General features: G+C 46.5%; 1 protein-coding gene across 3 annotated transcripts in view; it reads right to left on the bottom strand.

Annotated features, from left to right (window-relative positions):
* Positions 1–22,425, bottom strand: part of PIPOX (pipecolic acid and sarcosine oxidase) — a 78,215-nt gene that overhangs the window by 43,910 nt on the left and 11,880 nt on the right. For all 3 annotated transcript variants that reach the window (XR_015062229.1, XM_085897304.1, XM_085897303.1), the window contains exons 2-3: positions 1,572–1,720; positions 765–954 (exon numbers count right to left, since the gene is read on the bottom strand). Coding sequence is in view for 2 of the 3 variants with exons in the window: in XM_085897304.1 (XP_085753430.1) it covers positions 765–954; positions 1,572–1,720 (339 nt within the window). In the remaining variant the exon portion in view is untranslated. The remainder of the gene's footprint in view (positions 1–764; positions 955–1,571; positions 1,721–22,425) is intronic.

Raw genomic sequence — 22,425 nt, 5'->3', positions numbered from 1 at the left:
TGCTTCAAGCTTCGAGCGTTTCATCTTCACTTTCAGCCTTGAGCCCATCATCCTCCCTCTCTCATATACCTTTGTAAGAGCCCTGTTCCCCCTCCAGAACTTGCTGTTCAGTCACAAATTGCTGTAGCTCGTTTTCCTCTCAACCTAAATTGCGTCCCACCTTCAACAACATCTCCATCGTCAACTCAGCATCCACCTCCACGATTGGATGACAATCAATACTTCACTGAGCGCACTCCTGTTACCTTCGCTCTCCAAAGTGTTGATCATTAACCCCACCTTCTGCAAGAAGTCTCATGAACACCAAAGCATGGCCACCAGATGCCAGTAGCAGCTCACAGCTAAGTCACTCTCCAGTTAATGGTACAGACCAATAATGGCTCAGTTCAAGATGAACGCACAGCCACGTCCACGAGAACACTCTTCTCGCCCTGTTGTCCTCGCCTTATCGGAGACTGCTTCGGCAGCACCAATGCTCCATACAGAGTATGGTCCCAATGGATTGCTGGATTGCTGCTTTTGTCTATCAGCTTGTCCATCATATTGAGTGTCATAAGATGTAGTGAAAATAAGCGAACAAGGAGTTTTAAAACTAACTGATTAAATGACCTACCTGGTGGTCACCAAAAATAAAAACTTCATCACCACGTCATCTGATGACCCAGAGATCATCTCACCTTTTGTAAAAAAAATTTCATTCGTTTAATTGAACAATGTTATTGATGTACGTTTGCATTGCAGATACCAATAAAAATGGTCGTCACCAGCAATGCTTTCAGAGCTTTGTCTGCAAGCAAGATTCCTCCATTTGGGTCCCATAGTCCGTAGGATGCATGAGGGTTCAGGCTGGGAACTCGAACTGCCTGGTCCTTGCTCGGTGTCTGTCGTAACAGAGTCCCTGCAATTTGCAATCTGGGGTCATCTGGGGATCCCAGCATAAGCAGACCTGTTGGTCTGGGAGAAGAACGAAGGTAGAAATGGTTTTGTTGTTGTTGTTGGTGAAAACCTTGTAAGGTTTACAAAATGCAAGGCTTATGGATTGACACAATTGTCACGATAATATGGTTGTTAATCATTCCAAGCAAAACGGAAACATTGGCCCAAAGCTGGCTAAAACACAAGGTTTTTCAATGAACAGAGATTGATGTGTGGATAACAGTGGCAGGCAACCTGGACTTAGAGAAAAAGTCCATCAAACATTAAACCCAAATTTCCAAAATTTAGCCAGTAATTTTAAAAGAAGAAGAAGAAGAAGAAGAAGACAAAGAAATAGGATAAAGACTGAACAGAAAATAAGATGATCGTAGTGAGTGGCATTACACAATGTACTAAACAGACGTAAAGACAGCACCAATCCTGCTCCATCTTATCCAGATAGACACATAATCCTTTGAAGGGAGGAACACAACACACACACACATGCATGCACAGGTAAACACACATAGTCCAGCATTCTGTCGTCCATGCCAATGCAAAACACATCACCATTCAGCACAATATAATGATAAATGGAACATCAGTCTGGACTCAGAAATGCAGTACGTGCTCAGTATTCGGTGAGTTTGACATACGTAATGAGTTTGATGCCGGCTTCACGGGAAAGAGATTCCCACATGGAGTAGCTTTCTTCCATCATCTGGGCATAATGGCGTTTCACGTACGCCTTACGGATAATACGACTTGCTCCATGCGAGCTTCCACGTGCATGTCCCAAATCAAACTGAAAAGGAAGTATCGTGACAGTCAACAAGAGAATATGAAGTCCAGTGACAGACCAAAAAAATAAATGACAAACACAGTTTGATGAGAAAAAAAAGAAAAGAAAAGCCAAACACCCATCCTTACAGACGGGACAATTACCCCCAGAATTTCAGTATGACTACCTCCCACAGTTAGTTATTATACTACCTCCCACCAGGAGCAACGCTATGCCACATATATTTACATAACAGTGAATAGGAGTGTTCGCCCCACCTTGAAACTAGAACCGCAGCAACTATGAATTTTTTCACCACCTAAAACCTTTGTGTGCACACTCCAGGCACAACCACAAGTTTTCAACCGATTCCACCAAGTGATTCAGGAGTGTGTACAAAACCAACGCACACTTCTCAAATTGTAGTATTGTGACGGTTTTCAGAGACCCCGGGAAAGCATATACCAAGACGGATAGAGAAACTCTAATGGAGTTATTTCTATTGTATAGCTAAATTTCCCCTTCCCCAATCCTCCCCCAACAAGTGTCAGTGTCAGTGGGGAGAAAATATGTGTTGTGCTTGTCTTAGAATTGAACCCCACTGTGTGTTTTTTTTTTCTCTTTTCCATCCCTTTTTTAAATGAAGCCTGGTGTTGGCTTAGTGGTTAGGGTGGCGGCTTGGGATCCAAAGGTCCTGAGTTCAAGCCCCGTTGGTTGCTGAATTAACACCAGGGGGTTGACTCAGCCTGTCATCCTTCTGAGGTCGGCGAAATGAGTACCAGTGGACTGGTCCCGGTGTATGCCCCGGTTAGAATAGGTGTACCATATCCCTGTGTGTCGTAAGAGGCGACCAGGGTTGGCGGCAGGAAGGGCATCCGGCCATAAAACATTGCCTCAAGAAAAAGCCAACCCCTGCACAGCAGGGAAAAATGGCTGTAAAAACGGTCATTTTATATTTTTATCCCTTTTTTAAATGGAGATCACCCCAAACAAGGCATAAAGCTACTCTAAATAAACGGTTAAGGGAAGGTTAGATAAAGATAACAAGAAAGAAACCAAAATACAAGAGATGGAAAAATAACGAGAAAACATTCAAAATACAGGAAATAGTAGAAGTCAGGTGAAATGCGATGTCACCTCAAACAAGTAAGAAGTAGCAATTGACATTCTTCTTCAAGCTGGGTAGTCTGAGAGCTAGGTGGATCTTAATCATAAAGTTGAGTACAAAAGGTTTGAATGTTTTGATTCTATTGCAATTGGCCTACCAATGAAGGAATCGGGCATCTTAAGTATCGCAGTCCTGGGGTTTGGTCCCCGGGGATCCCAAAATAAGACCCCAAAATCCATTTTAATAAAAAAAATCGAGTACAACATTTGTTTCAAGTCGGTTTCATTTGGATGACTCCTCAAAGTATAACGATGCAACTTAAGACGCAAAATTGTCTGGGGTTACTAATTAAGACGCATACTAATAAGGGACAAATTAATGATTTATTCACACTTTCGAGTACATTCAAAATTATTTTTACATATGGTCAGTTAGTCACTCCTGACATTATATCAACAACTTTAGACATGATTTTTCCTGGGGTTTACAAATAAGACGGGGGCGTTTGGACCCAGAGGGGTGTCTGGACGCCGAAAATCGAATTTATAAAAAAAATGGAGTACATCAATTGTGAATGCACCCCTCGATAAAACATTTCTCCCGGTGAACCAAAATGTAACTTAAGACACAAAATTGTCTGGGGTTACTAATTAAAACGAATACTAATTACAGATCAATTTTAATGCTTTATTCACACTTTCGAGTACATTCAATTTTTTTTTTTTACATATGGTCATTTAGTCACTCCTGACACTATATCAACAACTTAAGACGTCATTTTGCCTGGGGTTTGCATATAAGATGGGGGCCTTTTAACCTTGATGTAGGCCTACTTTGGCAGTGTTTAGTAATAAAATGAATAAAAAAATTTTTATTTCAGTTTCGAAGTTTTCAATAAAAATTCAGAATTCCTGGATTGATTTTGTTTGACAATTTTGTTTTTATTACAAGTTACAAGTATGTCGCCGGATTAGCCTGTGACCTATGGGGATCTGTCATGAAACATTTTGATTCCCAGTTTGGCATGTCATTCACGGAGAATACATATCAACTCGATACTTATGCAAGACCCTCTATCAAGGATTGTGAGCGAGAGCGCAGATCAGCTGTTGTGGGAGGAGAGCTAGTTATCGAAGGACCTCGGCAAAAAAAGAGACACAAGCTTCAGGAAACTGCTAGAGAGGGAGTCCTTCAAACGAGAGTTACCCGTCTTTCTGGAGAAGAATTGGTTGAGCAACTTCTACATGGAACTTCTACTGGACAGGGAGGTGTATTAGGGAGTGATGGGAGAGTGCACTCGATACCTCGTAGAAGATGGAGCAGTACACACTGAATCAGTCCCATCTCTAAGCTGTAATCATTCCGAGGCCGACACGAGTAATCCTTCACATGATTGAGGCCGACAAGTCCACACCTGGAGATATTGTTATAAGGGCTTCAGACACCGACATTCTTGTGTTGCTCTTGCACCATCTTCATCGTGTCATCCATTGTCTGAATGGAGGTTGGTACCAGAGGACACAGCAATCTTCGTTATGTAAATGTAACCAAGATTGCTGCTACTATAGGACATGAGATGTGCGCCGCACTTCCTGCACTACACACATTCACTGGCTGTGACTATACTTCTTCCTTTGCCAGAAAAGGAAAGAACAGGCCATATGAGATTGTAGCAAAAAGTGACAAGTTCCAGAAAGCTTTCGCCTCAATGAGCCGCGTTGTCCCAACAGAGGAAATCACCAAAGTCTTGCAAGATTTTGTCTGTGTCTTGTACGGAGGACGGAAAATTGTTCCACTCAACAAACACCGCTTCAACATGGTCGACAAAACCTACAATCGAAAGTCAAATGCCAGGCATCAATTCGACAAGCTCAAAAGCATTTCAGGCAGTACTATCCCACCGTGTGAAGCGGAACCAGCTCCGCACATCGATAGGAGTGCATTTGTTGCTAGACTGTGGGGCAGTGCTCATCAACAATACCTGGACAAAACACCTCCAAACGGATGGGAAAATGTCGATGGCGAATTTCGCGTTATTTGGTTCGATGGAGAACAGCTGCCCCCTGCACTCGTTCCAGCGATACAGGTTCAGACAGAGGCAAATTACAATGCCGACGATACTCAGGGCGATGGTGATATGGATGACGATGTCGATGAAGATCATGATCCTTTGCCAATGGAAATGGAGTCATCCGATGAAGACAGCGATGATGATTACGAGTGAGATGATCACAGTCCTTATTAGGACATTTGGATTTGGTTTGTTGGACTGATCAATTTCTGTAATCTTGTAATATCTGTAATTTCTGTAAGTGATTGTATAAACACTTGTCGATAAGAGAATTAAGACATTTGGATTTGGTTTCATTGGACTGGTCAATTTCTGTAATCTTTTAATTTCTGTTATTTCTGTAATTTCTGTAAGTGATTGTATCAACACTTACCTTGAGTCGTTTGCAATAAATGTTTTGTATGCATTGACATACCTCGATCTTTGTTTCAATGAGTCATTCAATGTAGATACCCCTCAGGGTTAAAAGAACGGTCCGGGATGTTTTGAAGTGACATTCAGATTATGCAGGATATCATGCCGATTCCAAATATATTTGTGTTTATTTTGTAAGGTCAGTTTCGGCCACGTAGATTATTCATGGGCATGATGACGTCACGCTAAGTCTGAGTCAATTCTAAAGCCTTCCCTGGGCCATTTCCAACATTTATTATCGGGTTGTTTTCTAAAACCAAATGAATATTTGTATCTGGGGTACATTGGTAGCAATCGGGACACGGTTTGAGTATTTTTCATATGTTATGACGTCATCGTGTCCAGTAATATTCAAAATGGTTCAAACTGACCTCCATCGATTGCAAAACTTTAATTGACATTTCCTCCGTAAATATTAGTGTTACAAAATAAACGAAAATATATTTGGAATCAGTACGAAATTGTCTTTAACCTGAAAGTCACTTCAAAATATCACGGACTGCTCTTTTAAAAGGCCCCCCCCCCGTCTTTCTGCAAACCCTAGGAGAAAAATGACGTCTTAAATTGTCAATATAATGTCAGGAGTAATTAAATGATCATATGCAAAGACAATTTTGAATGGACTCGAAAGTGTGAAGAAATCATTAATTGATCCCTAATGAGTATTCGTCTTAATGAGTAACCCCAGACAATTTTGTGTCTTAAGTTACATTTTGGTTCACTGGGAGAAATGTTTTATCCAGGGCTCCAATCACAATTGATGTACTCCATTTTTTTTTACAAATTCGATTTTCGGCGTCCAGACACCTCTCTGGGTCCAAACGCCCCCGTCTTATCTGTAAACCCCAGGAAAAATCACGTCTTAAGTTGTTGATATAATGTCAGGAGTGACTAAATGACCATATGTAAAAAGCATTTTGAATGTACTCGAAAGTGTGAATAAATCATTAATTGGTCCCTAATTAGTATGCGTCTTAATTAGTAACCCCAGACAATTTTGCGTCTTAAGTTGCATCGTTATACTTTGAGGGGTCATCGAAATGAAACTGACTTGAAACAAATGTTGTACTCGATTTTTTTATTAAAATGGATTTTGGGGTCTTATTTTGGGAACCCCAGGGACCAAACCCCAGGACTGCGATACTTAAGATGCCCGATTCCTTCATTGATAGGCCAATTGCAATAGAATCAAAAATTCAAACCTTTTGTACTCAACTTTATGATTAAGATCCACCTAGCTCTCAAACTAGGGTAGATTGCAAGATAACGGGAAGCACGCTACAGGTCGTGAATTCCAAAACGAGACAACACGAGGGATAAAACTAACTGCATAGCCTTTAGTTTTTAAAATTTGGATCAGCTGTAGTGCATGGGTGTGCAGAGATGGCAAAACGAGTCGTGCATCAAAATACTCTTACAGGAGGAACCAAGTTAGAAAGTCCAGCAGAACATTTGGAGGACAAACTAAGAGTGGCAACTGACCTACGGTAAGAGCGGTTGAAGAGTTGAACCCATCTCCACACCATCCAGGTTAACTATGCATTCTGGAGCCGATCAAGTGAAGATAAGTGGCAGGCTGGTGCTCCAGCCCAAATGTGGCAACAGCACTCCATGAGAGGACTATAGTTGTCTTATACAGGTACAAAACAGCATCAGGAGGTAAATACATCTATGCTCCATAGAGACAACCAATTCACTTGGAAGCACTCTTAGTAACACCAGAAATGTACTTATCGCAACAGTGGTTAGAGGAGATGTTTAGACCAAGATGTCGAAGCTAAAATGATTCTGTTAAGGTTGAAGACCCCATGTGCACAGAAGGGAAAGACCTCTTTCTAAAGCAAGATATGGACAACAATTTAGATTTCTTTGCATTGAAGATTACCAGACAGTCATGCCCTCAGGTCAGATCAGGTATGGGAGCATGCACCGGGGCAGTGCATCACTGCGTCCACTTTCTGCCGGTACTCCTGGGACCTCCGTCTGGCCATCCCCCAAGCAGATGACTAGCCCATCCCCATCTCCTTCAGATCATCAACCTGCTGAAACCACCAGGCACATTGTCGGCTCATGGGCCTCCTCCACTCACGAGGAACCCTCGGTGAGAGAATCTAGAGAGCACAATCAGCGTCAGGAAAAGGAGCCGCATGTCCATACAGCCGCAGCTGACACTCACAGACTATGCAGGTAAGAAATCTCATTTGAGTCTCTCTCATCAACCACTTCTGGGACACAAAGTCACAGTTGTTGCAGTCCTTGGGATCACCCTTCCCTTTCCAGAGAGGGACAATGAGGCTCCTCTTCCAGTCAGGTGGGATGATGCCTGTGTTCCAGGCAGAGTACAGAACTGCATGCAACGACACGAGTGCAGTGTTTCCACTAGCCTTGAGAAGTTCAGCATGGATGCCTCAGATCCCAGGAACTTTACCCCATTTCAACTGGTTCACGGCAGCCTGTGTTTCCACAAATGTAGGTGGATCACATTTGATTGGGGGGGTCAGCAATAAGGAGAGTGACAACACAAACATTCAACTCAACAGCTGGTGGATTAGCCTGGTACAGCCACTCCAATGAACCGAACCGGCCCAGCGGGCCTTCACTTCGGACTCCTCTGTCAAGAGCCACCACCCTCCGCCCTAACTGCAGTACACCGAGGGACGGGCTTGTAGGGACACAATGCGCAAATTCCCCTTTAAGCAGGACGAGAATCACTTGACCACAGGTGGTGCTCTGCCCCCTCACAGATTCCTCGCACATATGCCTCCTTTTCCACCCTCGGCGCACGTACAGTTTTACGCCTCAACTCCCTATACAGCTCAGATCTGCCATTAAGCCTGGTAGTGCGACTCTGGTCAATGGTAGTCAGTGTTCCTTGAGAGACAAAATTCTTCTTTGCCCTACGGTGAGTTCCAAGACATCCACCAGAAACATCAAGGATGGTAGTCTTGAAGGTATTCCACAACTATTCAGAATTCCCCAAAACACGCAGAGCCCCACAAATCCCCACTCAGCCTGTTCATAAACTCCTCAGCTCCCCTCTCATCCTTGAACTTGTCAACATCCAGCCGAGGCTGGAATGGCACTGATGGGGAAAATATTCCTTCTTTTTTTTTTTTTTTATTTACAAGAAACCTTTGCTGTTTGTTTCACTGACATCAGTCATGTACTTTTTGTCTAAAGTACTATAATCATTTTCTTTATTGTCAAACCTATAACCTAATGTGTTATCCTGTATTCCTTTGTCTCGCTTCTGGACTTTTTGTTTAATTCTCTCCAAGTCCAAGGTGACCTTTTTGATAACTGCAACTTTTGCTTTTATAATTATGTCATTCGCTGTCCAGTTAGTGGACACGTAATGCATTTTTTGTGTTCTATTACCTACATGCTTATCAGACCCTCTCCACTCTCTCATTTGTATGTGTGTGTGTGTGTGTATGTATATATATATATATATATATATATATATATATATATATATATATATATATATATATACGTATATATATATATATACGTATATATATATATGTATATATATATATATATATATATATATATATATATATATATATATATATATATATATATATATATATATATATATATATATATATATATATATATATATATATATATATATATATCAGTGAAAAATTCATTGCTGGAGTGAAGAAATAATTCTGTGGATGCTTACGTCTGAGTGTTTCTTACTCCTTGGTGCCAAGTAAAATAAACTTTTCTCTGAAGTAAAGTACTTTGAGTGTGGACAGTGAATTACTCAGTGTCTTTCATTTGAGTAATAGGATTTACATTCGGGTCGGCTAAAACGTTAAGAATAAAAATTCCACAAGCTAGAGAATTCTACAACGATCACAACAAGGTCAGAATTCCTCGACAGTTGGTGCCGTGACTCGGATGTGCTAAATCCCTGGAGGTCCGGAACAGCGAGTGCTTGAACAAAGGTAAGCAGAGAGCGTTCCCTGACGGTGGGCCTGTCCTTCGCGGGTAACGTACTTCGAACAAAGATAAGTACATGTCAGAGAATTTTATTGATAGAAAGAGAGGATCCTGCGGAGAGAGTCCGCTTTAAGCCTGTGGGACTGAATAGAGATAGTGATCTCTGAACGGGGAGTCTGAGTCTTCACCGTACTTTGAGCGAGTTCGCTACTCGGCTCACTGGGCTGTACTGGGAACAGCAAAGAAAGGGGAGGTTGAAATCTCGCCCTGCGTGAAGAGAAGGGTTTAAATCCCAGATCTCGCTGTGCGAGATTGAATTTATGTGTTTTGAACAATAAATACTATAAAGTTGCTTCATTGCAGTGCTGGCCAGCATTTATTGTATTTTTGAGCATTGACGTGGATACTATATGGTATTTGTGACCTGTTAACGGTTCGAAAGATGGGAAATACAGGTGGAAAAATGATGAGATAGTGTATACCGAAGCAACCTGTCCTAGACCACTCAGAGGAACATGCGCGAGGCATACATTTTATAAATACGGACCAGATTCTGTGAAAGACGTTGCAAATTGGTGCGTTTGGACTATGAATCGTAGATTGCCTTTTCCTGAGAATGGTACGTTTGATCAGGATTGTTTGAATCACCTGAGAAAAGTGCTGGAGGAGAAAGGTAAGGAGAAGAAGGCCTCGAGGCATGTACATTGGGGCGTATACATGGATTGGATGGAGGAATGTCGTGACAGGGCCAAAAAGATGCGACTGTGAAACCTGAAGGGTCAGCTAGACCAATTAAGCATGCAGGTGCCATATAGCATAGCTCCGATGGCGCAGCCGCTCGAGGACGAAGAAGCGGGCCCAGCGGGCGCAGAGGGAGATAATGGCACAGGGCAGGAAGAGGGTCGACGAGGAGCCAGAGGAGTAATTAAAGAGGAGAGTAAGGAGGTTGAGACAACGCAGAGAGAAGGTTCCTCTTGGTGACAAGGTCAGAGTGCAGACTCCATCCAAAAAGGTCGCATTGGAGACCACGGAGGAAGAAGAGGCACTGCTAGGTGCATTTCCACTGTGAGATTACCCGGGGGTCAGAGACGTGCAAGCAATATATCGGCCATGGGGTTCCGAGTTAAGAACCATTGCCAACGATATGCCGAAGGTGTGAGAGGATCCGAAAAAGTTTCAACGAGAGTTGCGTGTGATCGTAGAATGCCATAGGCCAACTTATGTGGATATGAATATCTTGTTGAAATTAATTGTGCCAGAGGGATTACTCCGACAACTGAAACAGATAGTGGGATGGCCAAGTGAAGCGCCCGGAAACAGAGATGAGCTCAAAGAACATATTAACAAGCTCATTGAATCGGTGACAGAGGTTGCACCACTCAAAACAGATTGGGGAAAAATACAGGCGTGCAAACAGCGCTCTGCCGAAGACCCGTTGGATTACTTAGAACGCTTATGGAATATGTATCAGCGTCACTCTGGATTAAAAGATGAGGAAGGTGTCCCGTTTGCTCATGCGTTCATTAGCGGTTTGGGAGCCAAATTGCAGAACGAGATTAAGCGAGTGTGTATTGGCTGGGAATCGAAAGACGTAAAGGATTTGATGCCATATGTGACTCATTGCAGTTCATTCATAGAACGGCGTCATGATGAGACAGATGAGGTGAGACTAATGCCGGCCTAGGTTAACGGCCGAGGGGAATGGACCTGTGGAGAAAAACTGGAGGTATAATACGCACGACCGTGGGCCAAGCCATAACTGTGGCCGATCGCAATCCAGAAATCTGCACAGAGAGGTCTGTCGTGCGTGTGGGCAACCAGGTCATTGGGACAAAAGGTGCCCGAACAACAGGAATGGTTGGACTTGTGGTACGAACGGACCGGGAAATGAGAGCCGAGCGATACAACCAAACAGAGATGGAGGCACATATTCTCATCAGCAGGATGGATGGGGAAGACAGGCTGAGCAAGCTGATTCATTTCCACCTCCTCGACCGCAGATTGAATTTCCACCTCCTCCACCGCAGCCCTCATTTCAACCCCATAACCCGTTCGCATTATGGCAGAGAACGGAAAGGATTTCATCTGAATTCATCTTTTTGACTTCAAAATCACGTGACGAACCGAAATCGACTTTGAAAATTGAAGGCTGACAAATTCCTTTCTTAGTTGACACGGGAGCGACAAAGTCTGCTCTCAGAAAAAGTGACTTCCCGAATGCACCTTTATCGCGAGAACGAGTAAAGGTAGTGGGGATGTCAGGCATTGCCATGGCGATCACACTATCTGAACAGCTACAGGTAGAGATTGGACCTTTGTCGGCGCAACATGCATTTTTGATGGCAACTGACATACCAATTAATCTGTTGGGAAGAGATCTATTATGTAAGCTGAACTGTACAGTGAAATGTACCTCCGAGGGAGTGTATTTGGATATACCTCACGAATCGCATGCAACAATGCTGAATTTATTGCAGGAAAATACAAATAATCTTGTATACCGGTGGGCTGTGACAAATTGTGAAGCATTTAACCATTTGCAGGTGTACGTGTCCAATCTGAAAAAGAGTGTACCGGAGGTGTGCGACTTGATGGGGAAAATATTCCTTTTTTTTTTTTTTTACAAGAAACCTTTGCTGTTTGTTTCACTGACATCGGTCATGTACTTTTTGCCCACTATAATCATTTTTTTATTGTCAAACCTACAACCTATACTAATGTGTTATCCTGTATTCCTTTGTCCCGCTTCTGGACTTTTGTTTAATTTTCTCCAAGTCCAAGGTGACCTTTTTGATAACTGCAACTTTTGCTTTTAATTATGTCATTCGCTGTCCAGTTAGTGGACACGTAATGTATTTTTGTGTTCTATTACCCACATGCTTATCAGACCCTCTCCACTCTCATTTGTATATACTGTAGTAGGGGACCCAGAGCACTAAACATTTGAAGGAGGTCACACAGCTTGCTATACTTTGTTTCTATATATTTTTATGTGGGTATGTCCATTCCTCATAAGGTTTCAGAGGTCTGCTCATCAGACACTCTTGCGAACAATTTCTGTGGGTGGAAGTTTGAAGATACGAGATCACCTAAATGAGCCAAATAATTAGGGGTAGGGGTAACTAAATTGAGTTTTTTTATTGGTTATTCAAATTGGTGAGAAAAGGAAGTCGCCAAGTGATGGGACAGATTATAAATCCTGTATAATTTGTCAAAAGAAGACATCGTGTACTCTTCAAAATGTTACAGAGAATGGTTATCCCTCATTCCTGTACGCTTTATCCCATCGAATGGACAAGGTTGCTCGCCGTCTCCTAGATGATGTCAGCAGTAAGGATATATTTCTCAAGAAACTTCCAAAGATTCACAGTTTATCTCGAAGTACATACAATAATAAAAAAACGGTTGATAAAAAACAGCCTAAGGTCGAAACAAACATTGCAAATATGGATGAAGAACCCGTACTGCACATCTACTCGATTGAAATTTGACACAAAGTTAGATGTCAAAACGAACTGTTTGGTTTGTGGTAAAGTGAGAGACAAAAAAAGGAGATCGCAAATTGATTTTGGTTGCCACAAAGGATAGACAGTTATCAATTTGGAATAAAGCGAATGAACTCGATGATGAATGAATGCTGCATTTGATTCAAGCTTGTGACGTAGGCTGTGCAGACATGATTACAAATGACTTTAGGTATCATAGGTTGTGTTTCAATAGTTTTATGAACAAACGCCCCACAGATATCAACACTACTGACACTTTGAGTGTCTATGAAAAAGGGTTTCAGTGGCTTATTTCTACTATTGAAGCAAAACTGCTCAGTGATTGTTGTATTTATTGTGTTTCGCAATTGCGTGATACACTTCGTAGGTGGTTGGATGAGAGGCATGTGGAACATGCTATGTCATATCGTCGTGATACGCTTGTAAAACAATTCCAGAACCACTATGGTGAGCAAATTATGACTGAGTGGGTGTGACACAGTCAGCTATCCCTTTCGTATTGGAAAAAAACGTGCCCTCAAAGTGACCTTTGAATGCACCGAGATACTTGGACCTCTCGCAGAATACGGAACCCATGGTAAAAGCTTAGATGTATCTACAGAAGTTGTCTCTTCAGCTCGAAATTTCTTCTTAGCACTATATGGAAACAAGGAGTTTTCAGGCACATTAGATGAACTATGCTGCCACTTGTTTAAGCCCCTGTCACACATTGACGTTTTAGCCAGCATATGCCGACATATGAAAAATTTGCCGAATACGCTGGCACACGTAGAATACGTTATGGGTAAGTTTTGTATCCGTTAAGAACACGCTGAAGCACGCTGGCATACATCGTAGTACGCCGAGCTCGTCGACAAATTTTAAGCATGCTCAAAATTTTTCGACACATGTCAGCGTATGACTCACACGTTCCGCATACGCTGGTCATAAGTTGTAGGCACGTTATGCGATCATTGACACACGTTACTTGTAAGTTACTCACAAGTCGAAATACGTTAAGGTAATGTTTAGCGTACCCGAAACTTATTTCTAACCTATGAGTAACGTGCTTTGAACCTATTTGTAACGTATCTCCAACGCATATTGACGTATGTAGACGTATTTGACGTCTTCCGGACGACCACAGAACTTACTGAACGTGTTTCTAACTTATAGCTACCGTATAATGGCGTATTGGCAGCGTTTAGGGGAATTGGTATATAAAAATGGGGTTCACAGGAGGAACCCGTCAGTGTTTCAGACTCCATGGTGAGTAGATGTCCATGTCATCCGAGAGATGGAGGATCTGGCAAGGCTGAGACGACAATACCTACTAGCTGTCCTCCAACATCAACATGACCTCATCGATTTGACACTGTACCAGTTGCATGCCAATAGAGCCAGGAGAAGAAGAGGTGAACGGAGGAGAAGGAACTGGGTGAGACCATGGATCGGGAGGTAACGGCATTTTGGCATGTATGACCAGCTCATGGTGGAACTTCGTAACGAGGAGTTCTTCAAAGTTTTCTTCGGCATGACGGTGATGTTGACACTTCGATGTCTTGTGCGGTTATGATTTGAATCGTCGAGCGGCAGCGTCCATTTAAATCGTCGAGCAGCAGCCTATTCATATGCTACGCCACGTGATCGTCGGAGATACGCTGCTGCGCTATGCATAAGTTAGACTATCGTTGGGCATAAGTTGTGAACGCCAACAACACTCGAAGCATTCGTTGGTATAAGTTATGGAAAAGTTATCAAAACGTTCTGTGTACATTACCAACACGTTATGCATACGTCCAACTCATTAATATACGCCCAAAACTGAAAAAAAACATCAATAGTTCAGCATACGCCAGCGTTTTAGAACAATTTTGATACGTTGCCATACACTGGCGAAATCGTCAAGGTGTGACAGGGGCTTTATGACGAAGGGAGATATTTGTTCTCTACCACCCACAGAGGATGCATTCTTGCTGCATTTGCTCAGATTCCATTCATCATTATCACTGATTTGGACAGCATCGTAGATGTTTTTTCCAACGTCAAATGAACACACTTCATGCAATTGTTTTGTCGTTCCTTCTCCACTACAGAATATACATTGCATCTTGTTATGTGAGACTGATGATGATCGGGTGAATGGCTTCATCCCTGATGTGGCATCTGAACACAGTGAGTTATCATCACATTTTGATGCTTGGGAAGATGACGGACGGCTTACTGGAGATGATAGCCGAATGGCAGAATATTTGGTGGCTGTACTTTTCTGAAATCGCATCTTCACACGATCAATTTTGAACTTATGCACAGTCTCTTGAAAGCACTCCCTGTGCCGAAACGTCCCATATGATTGAAGATCTGATGCATCAACATCCCGGAGTCTGCTGCTCAATGGTAGATAACCAGGATCACCATAACCTGCACACTCATGAACACTGTCCAGGAACTTGTCGTATGAGGTGCGATTGGCAACCAGTTGTCCACCTGGAACTTGACACTTCAGACATATTGCATAGTTTGTCTCTGAAGTTACACGAGGATGCTTGGAACGAGGTTTGTCCATTTTGATTTGAGAGAGATACCTCAATATTTATGATTAGTGGTCTGGTACACCATATGTAAGTACATCTGAAATAAACAGAAGCAATAAAGGTAAAGCAAACTTGTTAACCAAATGCACATAATGATTGTATTGGCATGACTGTGTGATTTATGCACGAGTATTATGATTAATATTGTTGTGGTTGACCAAATTCGCAAACCACCATTCAGGTCCCTTAGGTGAGATATCTCGGTAAGTATATGTGTAGTTAGGCCCAAACCCGTTGTCTATAGGGAATAAATGTCATTCATGCGTGCTGCGACTCTTCAGGATAGCCGTTTTTCTTTTACTATCTTTATTTTGGACCAACCGCCATTATTACCACCACCAACCACGTCTCAACAGTCATCACAACATCAACCACCCACCACAACGCCGCTTCACCACAACAGCCACGACCTTTACCGTCACACCTCGCAACCATCGCATCGCCACCGTTCTTGCGCCGCTTGTGGGTACCGGTACTGGACTCGTGCAGGGCGCGCACCGAACAGCGTGTACAAAACATCACGGACTTTCCGCAGAAAAACGGATCAAAAACGACTCACGCCCACTTTTGTTCCGTCCAATCGGTGAGCGAGGGGCGATTTGGCCCCGCCTCCAGGGCGTTGGAGGGCGGTCGCTATATGCAAATTCATGGATCAAAAAGCATTCACGCCCACTTTTTCTCGGGCCAATGGGGAGCGAGGTGAAAGGTCGAAGGCAGGGGGTCAAAGGCGAAGCCACGGGGCTTATATAAGCGGCTGCGTTCGTCAGAAAGGGGGTGTGCGTTGGAAAGAGTGAGTTCGGAGTTCAAGAGAGTCGTCGGTGGAGCTGGAAGGAAGTTGCGCGTTGGAACGAGCTGTGCGTTGGAACGAGTTGTCGGCGGAGCTGTGGAGAGGTGGCGGCGGCGGCGAAGACGGACGAGGGGGTGCTCGCGTCGGTGCCGGGAGCTGAAGGCGGGAGGCCGACGGCGCGACCTGGTCGAGGTGGAGACGCTCGTCGCGGGACCCGAGACAGAATAAAAATCCTCCTTCCCCCGAGCATCAGCAACCCCCTCCTGTTTCCCCCCGCGCTGAGATAGTGCGACAAAGGGGGCCCCTTTTCCCACCCCCTACCAGACACTGTCCGCGAGGCCCGCGGAGTTGGGGCACCATCGCCACTTCGCGCCTCATCATCAGACGGGTAGGCCCGACCCGGTCTCGGCCCCAGGTCCGCCTCATCCTTGAGGGTGTTCTTTTTCTTGGTTTTGGGTATGTGTTGTCGGCGCCGTCTGTGAAGTAGAATTGTATAAGTGTTGCCGTGTGCTCGGTAGTCGGATAGCTCTGCATTGTGTCTTCGCTTTTACATTTGCTTTTTGTGTAAAATTGCATTGTGTTTCTTTTCCTTTTACATGTGCTTTTGGTGGAATTGTATATGTGTGCTTTCCGTTCATCGCGAATAAATGTGCTTTATGTTGAACTGTTTTCCCGCTTCGCTTCGTCATTTCTTTCATTGAATCCCCATCTTGCTTCACGTAAAGGGTTGGTCCTGGGCTAAGATGCCCGATAATTAATCGAACCGTCGAGGCCGACGAATAACACCGCTCGGTTATCCCGATAGTACGGAACGGGTCGCTTAAGTGGCCCGTGTCCGAAGTCGACCTGCGGCGAGGTGCGATCGCCCGGTCTACCCTCCGTGTGGGTACTTAGGTAGGTCGAATTTGGCGAGCAACCCTATCCCACGCGGGGGCCGATTGGCTCGATCGCGGTGAGACCGAAAGGTCCACCCGTGACTGGTTCCCGGCGTTAGTCCGAGAGGGTCACGACTGGATTGTCCGTCCGGTGGGCGACGTGCCGCGATTCGAGTTACGTGGCCGTCAGCACGCCGGCGGGCGCGAATCCGCGACACTGGTGTCAGGTCGTGCGATACAAACTCATCGCCCTCCTCGCAGCACTGGTAACGGAGAACGGGAAAACGGGCTCTCCTGTCTCCGGCTAAATTCACGGGAATCGGTCCAGGGGTGAGAGAAGCGACCCCCGATTCCCTCCAAATTACGAGCGAGCTAAATTAACCCTTTAAGAGAAGCAAGATGGCGTCTCAAGGCGAGCGGGAGCCGGGGGTATTAGAAATGTATATGTGTAGTAATGTAGAATCCATGGTCCAGGATGGGGTCCCCGCGCAGGAAATGTTAATTGTACAGGAAAACGAACTCGCCCAACTGAACCCAGAGGCCGAAATGGGTGCGGCAGCGGCCGCGGTGTATGACACCTCCCCTCCCCCTCTCCACCAAAACCTCCCGACCCCTGCCGAAACGGCTCACTCAAGCGCACCCGACATGGCCCAGCTATGCGCCATGCTGGCGGCAATGACAAACGAAATGAAAGGAATGAACGAAAAGATGGATACAAATACAAATGAAATGAAAAACGAAATGAACAAGGAAATAAACGGAATGGAAGCAAACATGAAGGAGGAAATGAAAGAACTACGGGGTGAGACGCAGAACATGGGCCGATGCCTGCAGGCGGGCATGAAGGCCGTGAGCAGGGAGCTTAAAATGGCGACTCCACGTGTAGGAGCGAACGAGCTGGAAGGGGGTGCAACGGCTGTCGGGCCCGCGGTGGAGGCGGGTAAGGAAAAAGTAATTCGGGAGACAAGAGACGAGGTGAAAGTAATTGGGAGGGAGAGAAAAGAACAATTAATACGGAAAGCAAGGATGAGGTACGTGGAGATCGTGAAAGAGCAAGGAGTGAAAAACAGGGAAGGACGGGAGCGACTTAAAGAGAAAGCAAGGTTGACCTCCATAAAGATAAGGGAAAGACGCCAGAAAGAAGCGGAGACTAATAGACAGGAGGGGACAACAGAAACTTATAAATGTATAGAGACATGGGAGACAAAAAAATAGAGGAGAGACTGCATGAATTGGACAAGGTTAGAGACGAACACACACACACAGAGGTAGTGGAGGACGATGAGGTTGAGCTGGCGGACCGTGCAGGGACCCGGTGCGAACAGAGGGATAGCCTCCTCCAGCAACGAGGGGAGGGAGTATGCCCCCTTGAGGCGAGTCACGACCAGGTGAGTTCGGTCGTGCTTTGCGAGGTTGAGGGGACGAGTGCTGTGGACAGGTGCACGGAGAGCTTGGGGGGTATAGAGGCCCCGGAGACCCTTGTGGGGACACGAATCCCCAGTGTAGTTGTCCCTGTGTGTGTGGTGCAAGGTGTGAGTGCGTCCCCGTGTGTGGAAGCGACCCCGTGTGTGAGTGGTGTGGTGGCGAGTGTGCCGGAGTGTGTGCTTCCCAGCACGCCGTGTGTGGATGAGGCACCGCGGGTGAGTGCCCCCGCGTGTGTGAGTGAGGCACGGTGTGTGGATGAGGCACCGTGTGTGAGTGAGGCCGTGTGTGTGGATGAAACGGCCAGTATGAATGAGGAACCGCGGGTGAGTGCCCCCGCGTGTGTGAGTGAGGGACGGTGTATGGATGAAACACCGCGGTTGAGTTCCCCCGCGTGTGTAAGTGAGGCACCGCGGTTGAGTGCCCCCGCGTGTATGAGTGGGGCACGGTGTGTGGATGAGGCACCGCGGGTGAGTGCCCCCGCATGCGTGAGTGAACGGCCGTGTGCAAGGTCGCTGTGTGCAAGGGAGACCGTGTGTGTGAGAGAGCGGTATGTGAGGGAGATGTCGGTTGGCATGCGGGAGCACGCAGCCGCGTCTCCCGGTGTGAATGTAATGGTGTGGAGTGTGAGCGTCGTAACACGCGGGAGTGCGTGTGTTGAATGGAGACGGAGACTGCGACAGAGGAAAGAAAGCCGAGTAGCGGCTGTAGTTGTTTCGGGGACCGTGCCGGGTTCACCCAGCAGTGAGCACGAGGTCCGTGCTGTGCAACGCACGAGGCCGCCACGTGCTCGCTTGCGAGAGTGAAGTCCCGGTCCGGAAACGAGCGCGGTGAATGTTGCCGATCCCGCGACGGACAAAGTTTAGGCAGGTAAACGGATTTGGACCGGACGGGTTCTCCGCGCGATCGTGTGTGTTGAGCTCCAACGGGCAAAGCACATGTGTTCGCGTGGGGAACCCCTCGAGACGTGGGGCTTGTGTTTTTTTTTTATGCGCACGGTGACGCCATGGCTGCACGTGGGATTGGAATCCGGCAGGAGGGGTATCCCTGCCGGATGGTACCGTCCAAGGAGGGACGAGGAACACGTGCAGCTGCATGACGTCACGGGCAGGTGCGAGCGCGAGTTGCCGCGCTGGTGGTGCGCATGGAAAAAAAAAAAAAAAAAACAAGCCTCACTTTCGGGTGCACAGGATTCCTGGGCAAGGGGTGGAAGACCCCCTTGACCAGGGCACAGGATGGAAACTAGTTAGGGGGAAGGGTTAGCTTAGTTAGACCGACTTCATGGGGCAGGGGTAAGTCCTCATGGAGTCCGTGGAATGGATTAGTTAGAGGGATTGTAGCCAGATTTAGGTGGGGAAATGATTTTTTATTGATTTGGAGACAGTGACAGACAGTGAATGTGTAGAGGGGACGTAGTTTAGCTACGTAGTGTTAAAAGGAACGTGCTACTAGTTTAAGGGACGACGTGGGAGCACGAGTTAGTTAGGGGAGGTAGTTAGAAGGATGACAGAGTTCAGCGGTGTGTGTGTTGAAGAGTTGGTGAGTTGTGAGGTGAGTACTTGATGAGTGAGTGAGGCCAGCGGGTCTGTGTGTGTGGAGTGAATGGGGAATGCATGGTGCGATGAGTGATTGGGGGGAGGAGTGACTCCCGCCCAAGGGACCAAGGGTCCAAGGGTCAGTGTAGAGTGAGTTAGCTGGGTTAGTCAAATTAACAAAAATGGAGGTTGTTTTGTTGTTGGTGGGAGTGTCGGCTCGAAACCCGTTTGGAGGGGTGCAGGAGCCCTGTTGACGGGCTGGGAGCGTGGCTGCGAATGGTGAGTATCGCTGAGTGGGTACCCCGGGCACCAGGCTAGTCGGCCGTGGTAGGCCAAGGGCCCATGGGGGGCCGGGATAGCGTCGTGGGCACGGGTGCGCCTGCTTGGTGCGGGGGCCCGGGGCGCCATTAGCCGCGTGGGCAGTGTTGTAGGCACGGGTGACCCTCGGAAAGGGGCCTGGGAAGCCAGCCTGCCACGTGTGCGTTTCAGGGGAGGTGCCATGGGGGGCACTCCCCGGTGTTTATGGAGCTGGTAGGCTCGGAGGCAGTGTAGTGCCCGGGGGTGCCATAGCGGGAGATTCGGCAGAGGGTCGTGCCTGCCAAAGGGAGCCACGTGTCCCAGCCATGAGACCGTGTGAGGGCACGGAGAGAAAATTGGGGGGCGAGGCCCGAAATTGTGAGGACACCAACACAGGCGACGGGAATCTGGGTTGTTAGAACCAATAGTTTAAGCGAGAGGCGCTTGTTGAAAGCCCCGGGGTAGTTTAGCGGTTAAATGGATAGGGTAGATTAGGAAGTGTTCCCCTCCGCACCATCCATCCCCTCGCTCTCGTTGTGGGCCGCTGGACCCACTTTGGTTATAGATCGCTGAACTCTGGGGATGCCATTCTGAGGCTTGAGTTGGGCCTCGACACAGGACGTTAGCTCTCCCTTATTCCCCTCCGGGAAGGGAACGTAGGGGTTGGGAGTAGGCTAGGTGACAGGATAGGTTAGCCGAACAAGGACAGTAAAGGGGGTTAGGGGACGATTTATAGTGGGGAAGTAAAAATTAAAAAAAAATTAAAAAAAAATAAGTTGGGGCTAAATTGGGGTTTGACAAATTAAGGGAGTGGGTATGTACAGTGACAGGCAAAGGCGATAGGTGGGAGGGAGACAGGTAGGGTAGGTCCGAGCCCGCCTTCCAAGTGGCCAGCACCACCGCACTCCCTCCACCAACCTGCACTGAACGGCAAAGGCTGGCCAGCTTCATCTGCCGGCTGGCTGTTTTCTGCAAGGCCTGTGTCATCGGCTGGCCGTGTTTTGCTTCAAGGCCTGTGCCGGCCACTTCATCTGCTGGCTGTGTTGCTGCAAGGCCTGTGCCGGCTCACTTCATCTGCCGGCTGGCTGTTTTTCTTCAAGGCCTGTGCCGGCCAGTTCATCTGCCGGCTGTGTTTGCCTGCAACGGCCTTCTTCTGCGGGCTGTGTTTGCCTGCTCACCTTTGCCATGCCATGCCCACTGCCCACGTTCACCAGCCCCGTTCAATTTTTGCTTTGCCCCCCCCCCCTGTTCATTTCCATGTGCGCCAGGGTCAAGGCAACAGTTTGCAAGCTGCGAGAACTGCCCTGTTGGCAGCTACAACACGGGCCTGCAGTGGCGGCCCGTGCACCGTGTTTGTGTCCATCCATCCATCCGTTGTGCTCATTGCGTGTGCCACTTGAGCTGGCACGGAGACTGCGTTGTGCAGCCCATGCACCGTTGTGGTTCACTGCGTTCAGTTCAAAAAGGAAGGCCTTGGACTGCGTGTGAGCAGCCAGCCACGTTCCCTGTCACCTGCATTGTTTTGAGCCAGAGACTGCATGCGAGCAGCCTGGCTCCCTGCTAACTGCTTTTCTTTTGCAGAGTTCATTGATCCTGGGCCATGGTTTAGTGTAAAATTTGTAAGTTAAGGTTAAGATGTACTGTAAATATGAGTGTGCCCCCGGCATGTCTGTCCTTGCGCCGGCAATTTTATTTAAGTCGTCCGTGTGAGTGAGTTTGTTTAGGTAGTTACGCAGCCCTCAGGTTATTTATTTTGGGGACACGAATACCATGAATGTCGCACTCAGGGATCCGTAGGTAAAATGTACTAGGGGAAAACTACACATGATGGCACACGAAAATTTGACAACTCGGGACGAGTCTGTAAAAAGGGGAGGGGGTAGTGTTGTGGTTGACCAAATTCGCAAACCACCATTCAGGTCCCTTAGGTGAGATATCTCGGTAAGTATATGTGTAGTTAGGCCCAAACCCGTTGTCTAGAGGGAATAAATGTCATTCATGCGTGCTGCGACTCTTCAGGATAGCCGTTTTTCTTTTACTATCTTTATTTTGGACCAACCGCCATTATTACCACCACCAACCACGTCTCAACAGTCATCACAACATCAACCACCCACCACAACGCCGCTTCACCACAACAGCCACGACCTTTACCGTCACACCTCGCAACCGTCGCATCGCCAC

The sequence above is a fragment of the Eptatretus burgeri genome, chromosome 10 (assembly GCF_056783735.1).
Source record: "Eptatretus burgeri isolate ZD-2024b chromosome 10, Ebu_testis_v1, whole genome shotgun sequence".
NCBI lineage: Eukaryota > Metazoa > Chordata > Myxini > Myxiniformes > Myxinidae > Eptatretus > Eptatretus burgeri.
Note: the sequence above shows the minus strand (reverse complement) of the source record. Positions and strands in the feature narration are given on the sequence as shown.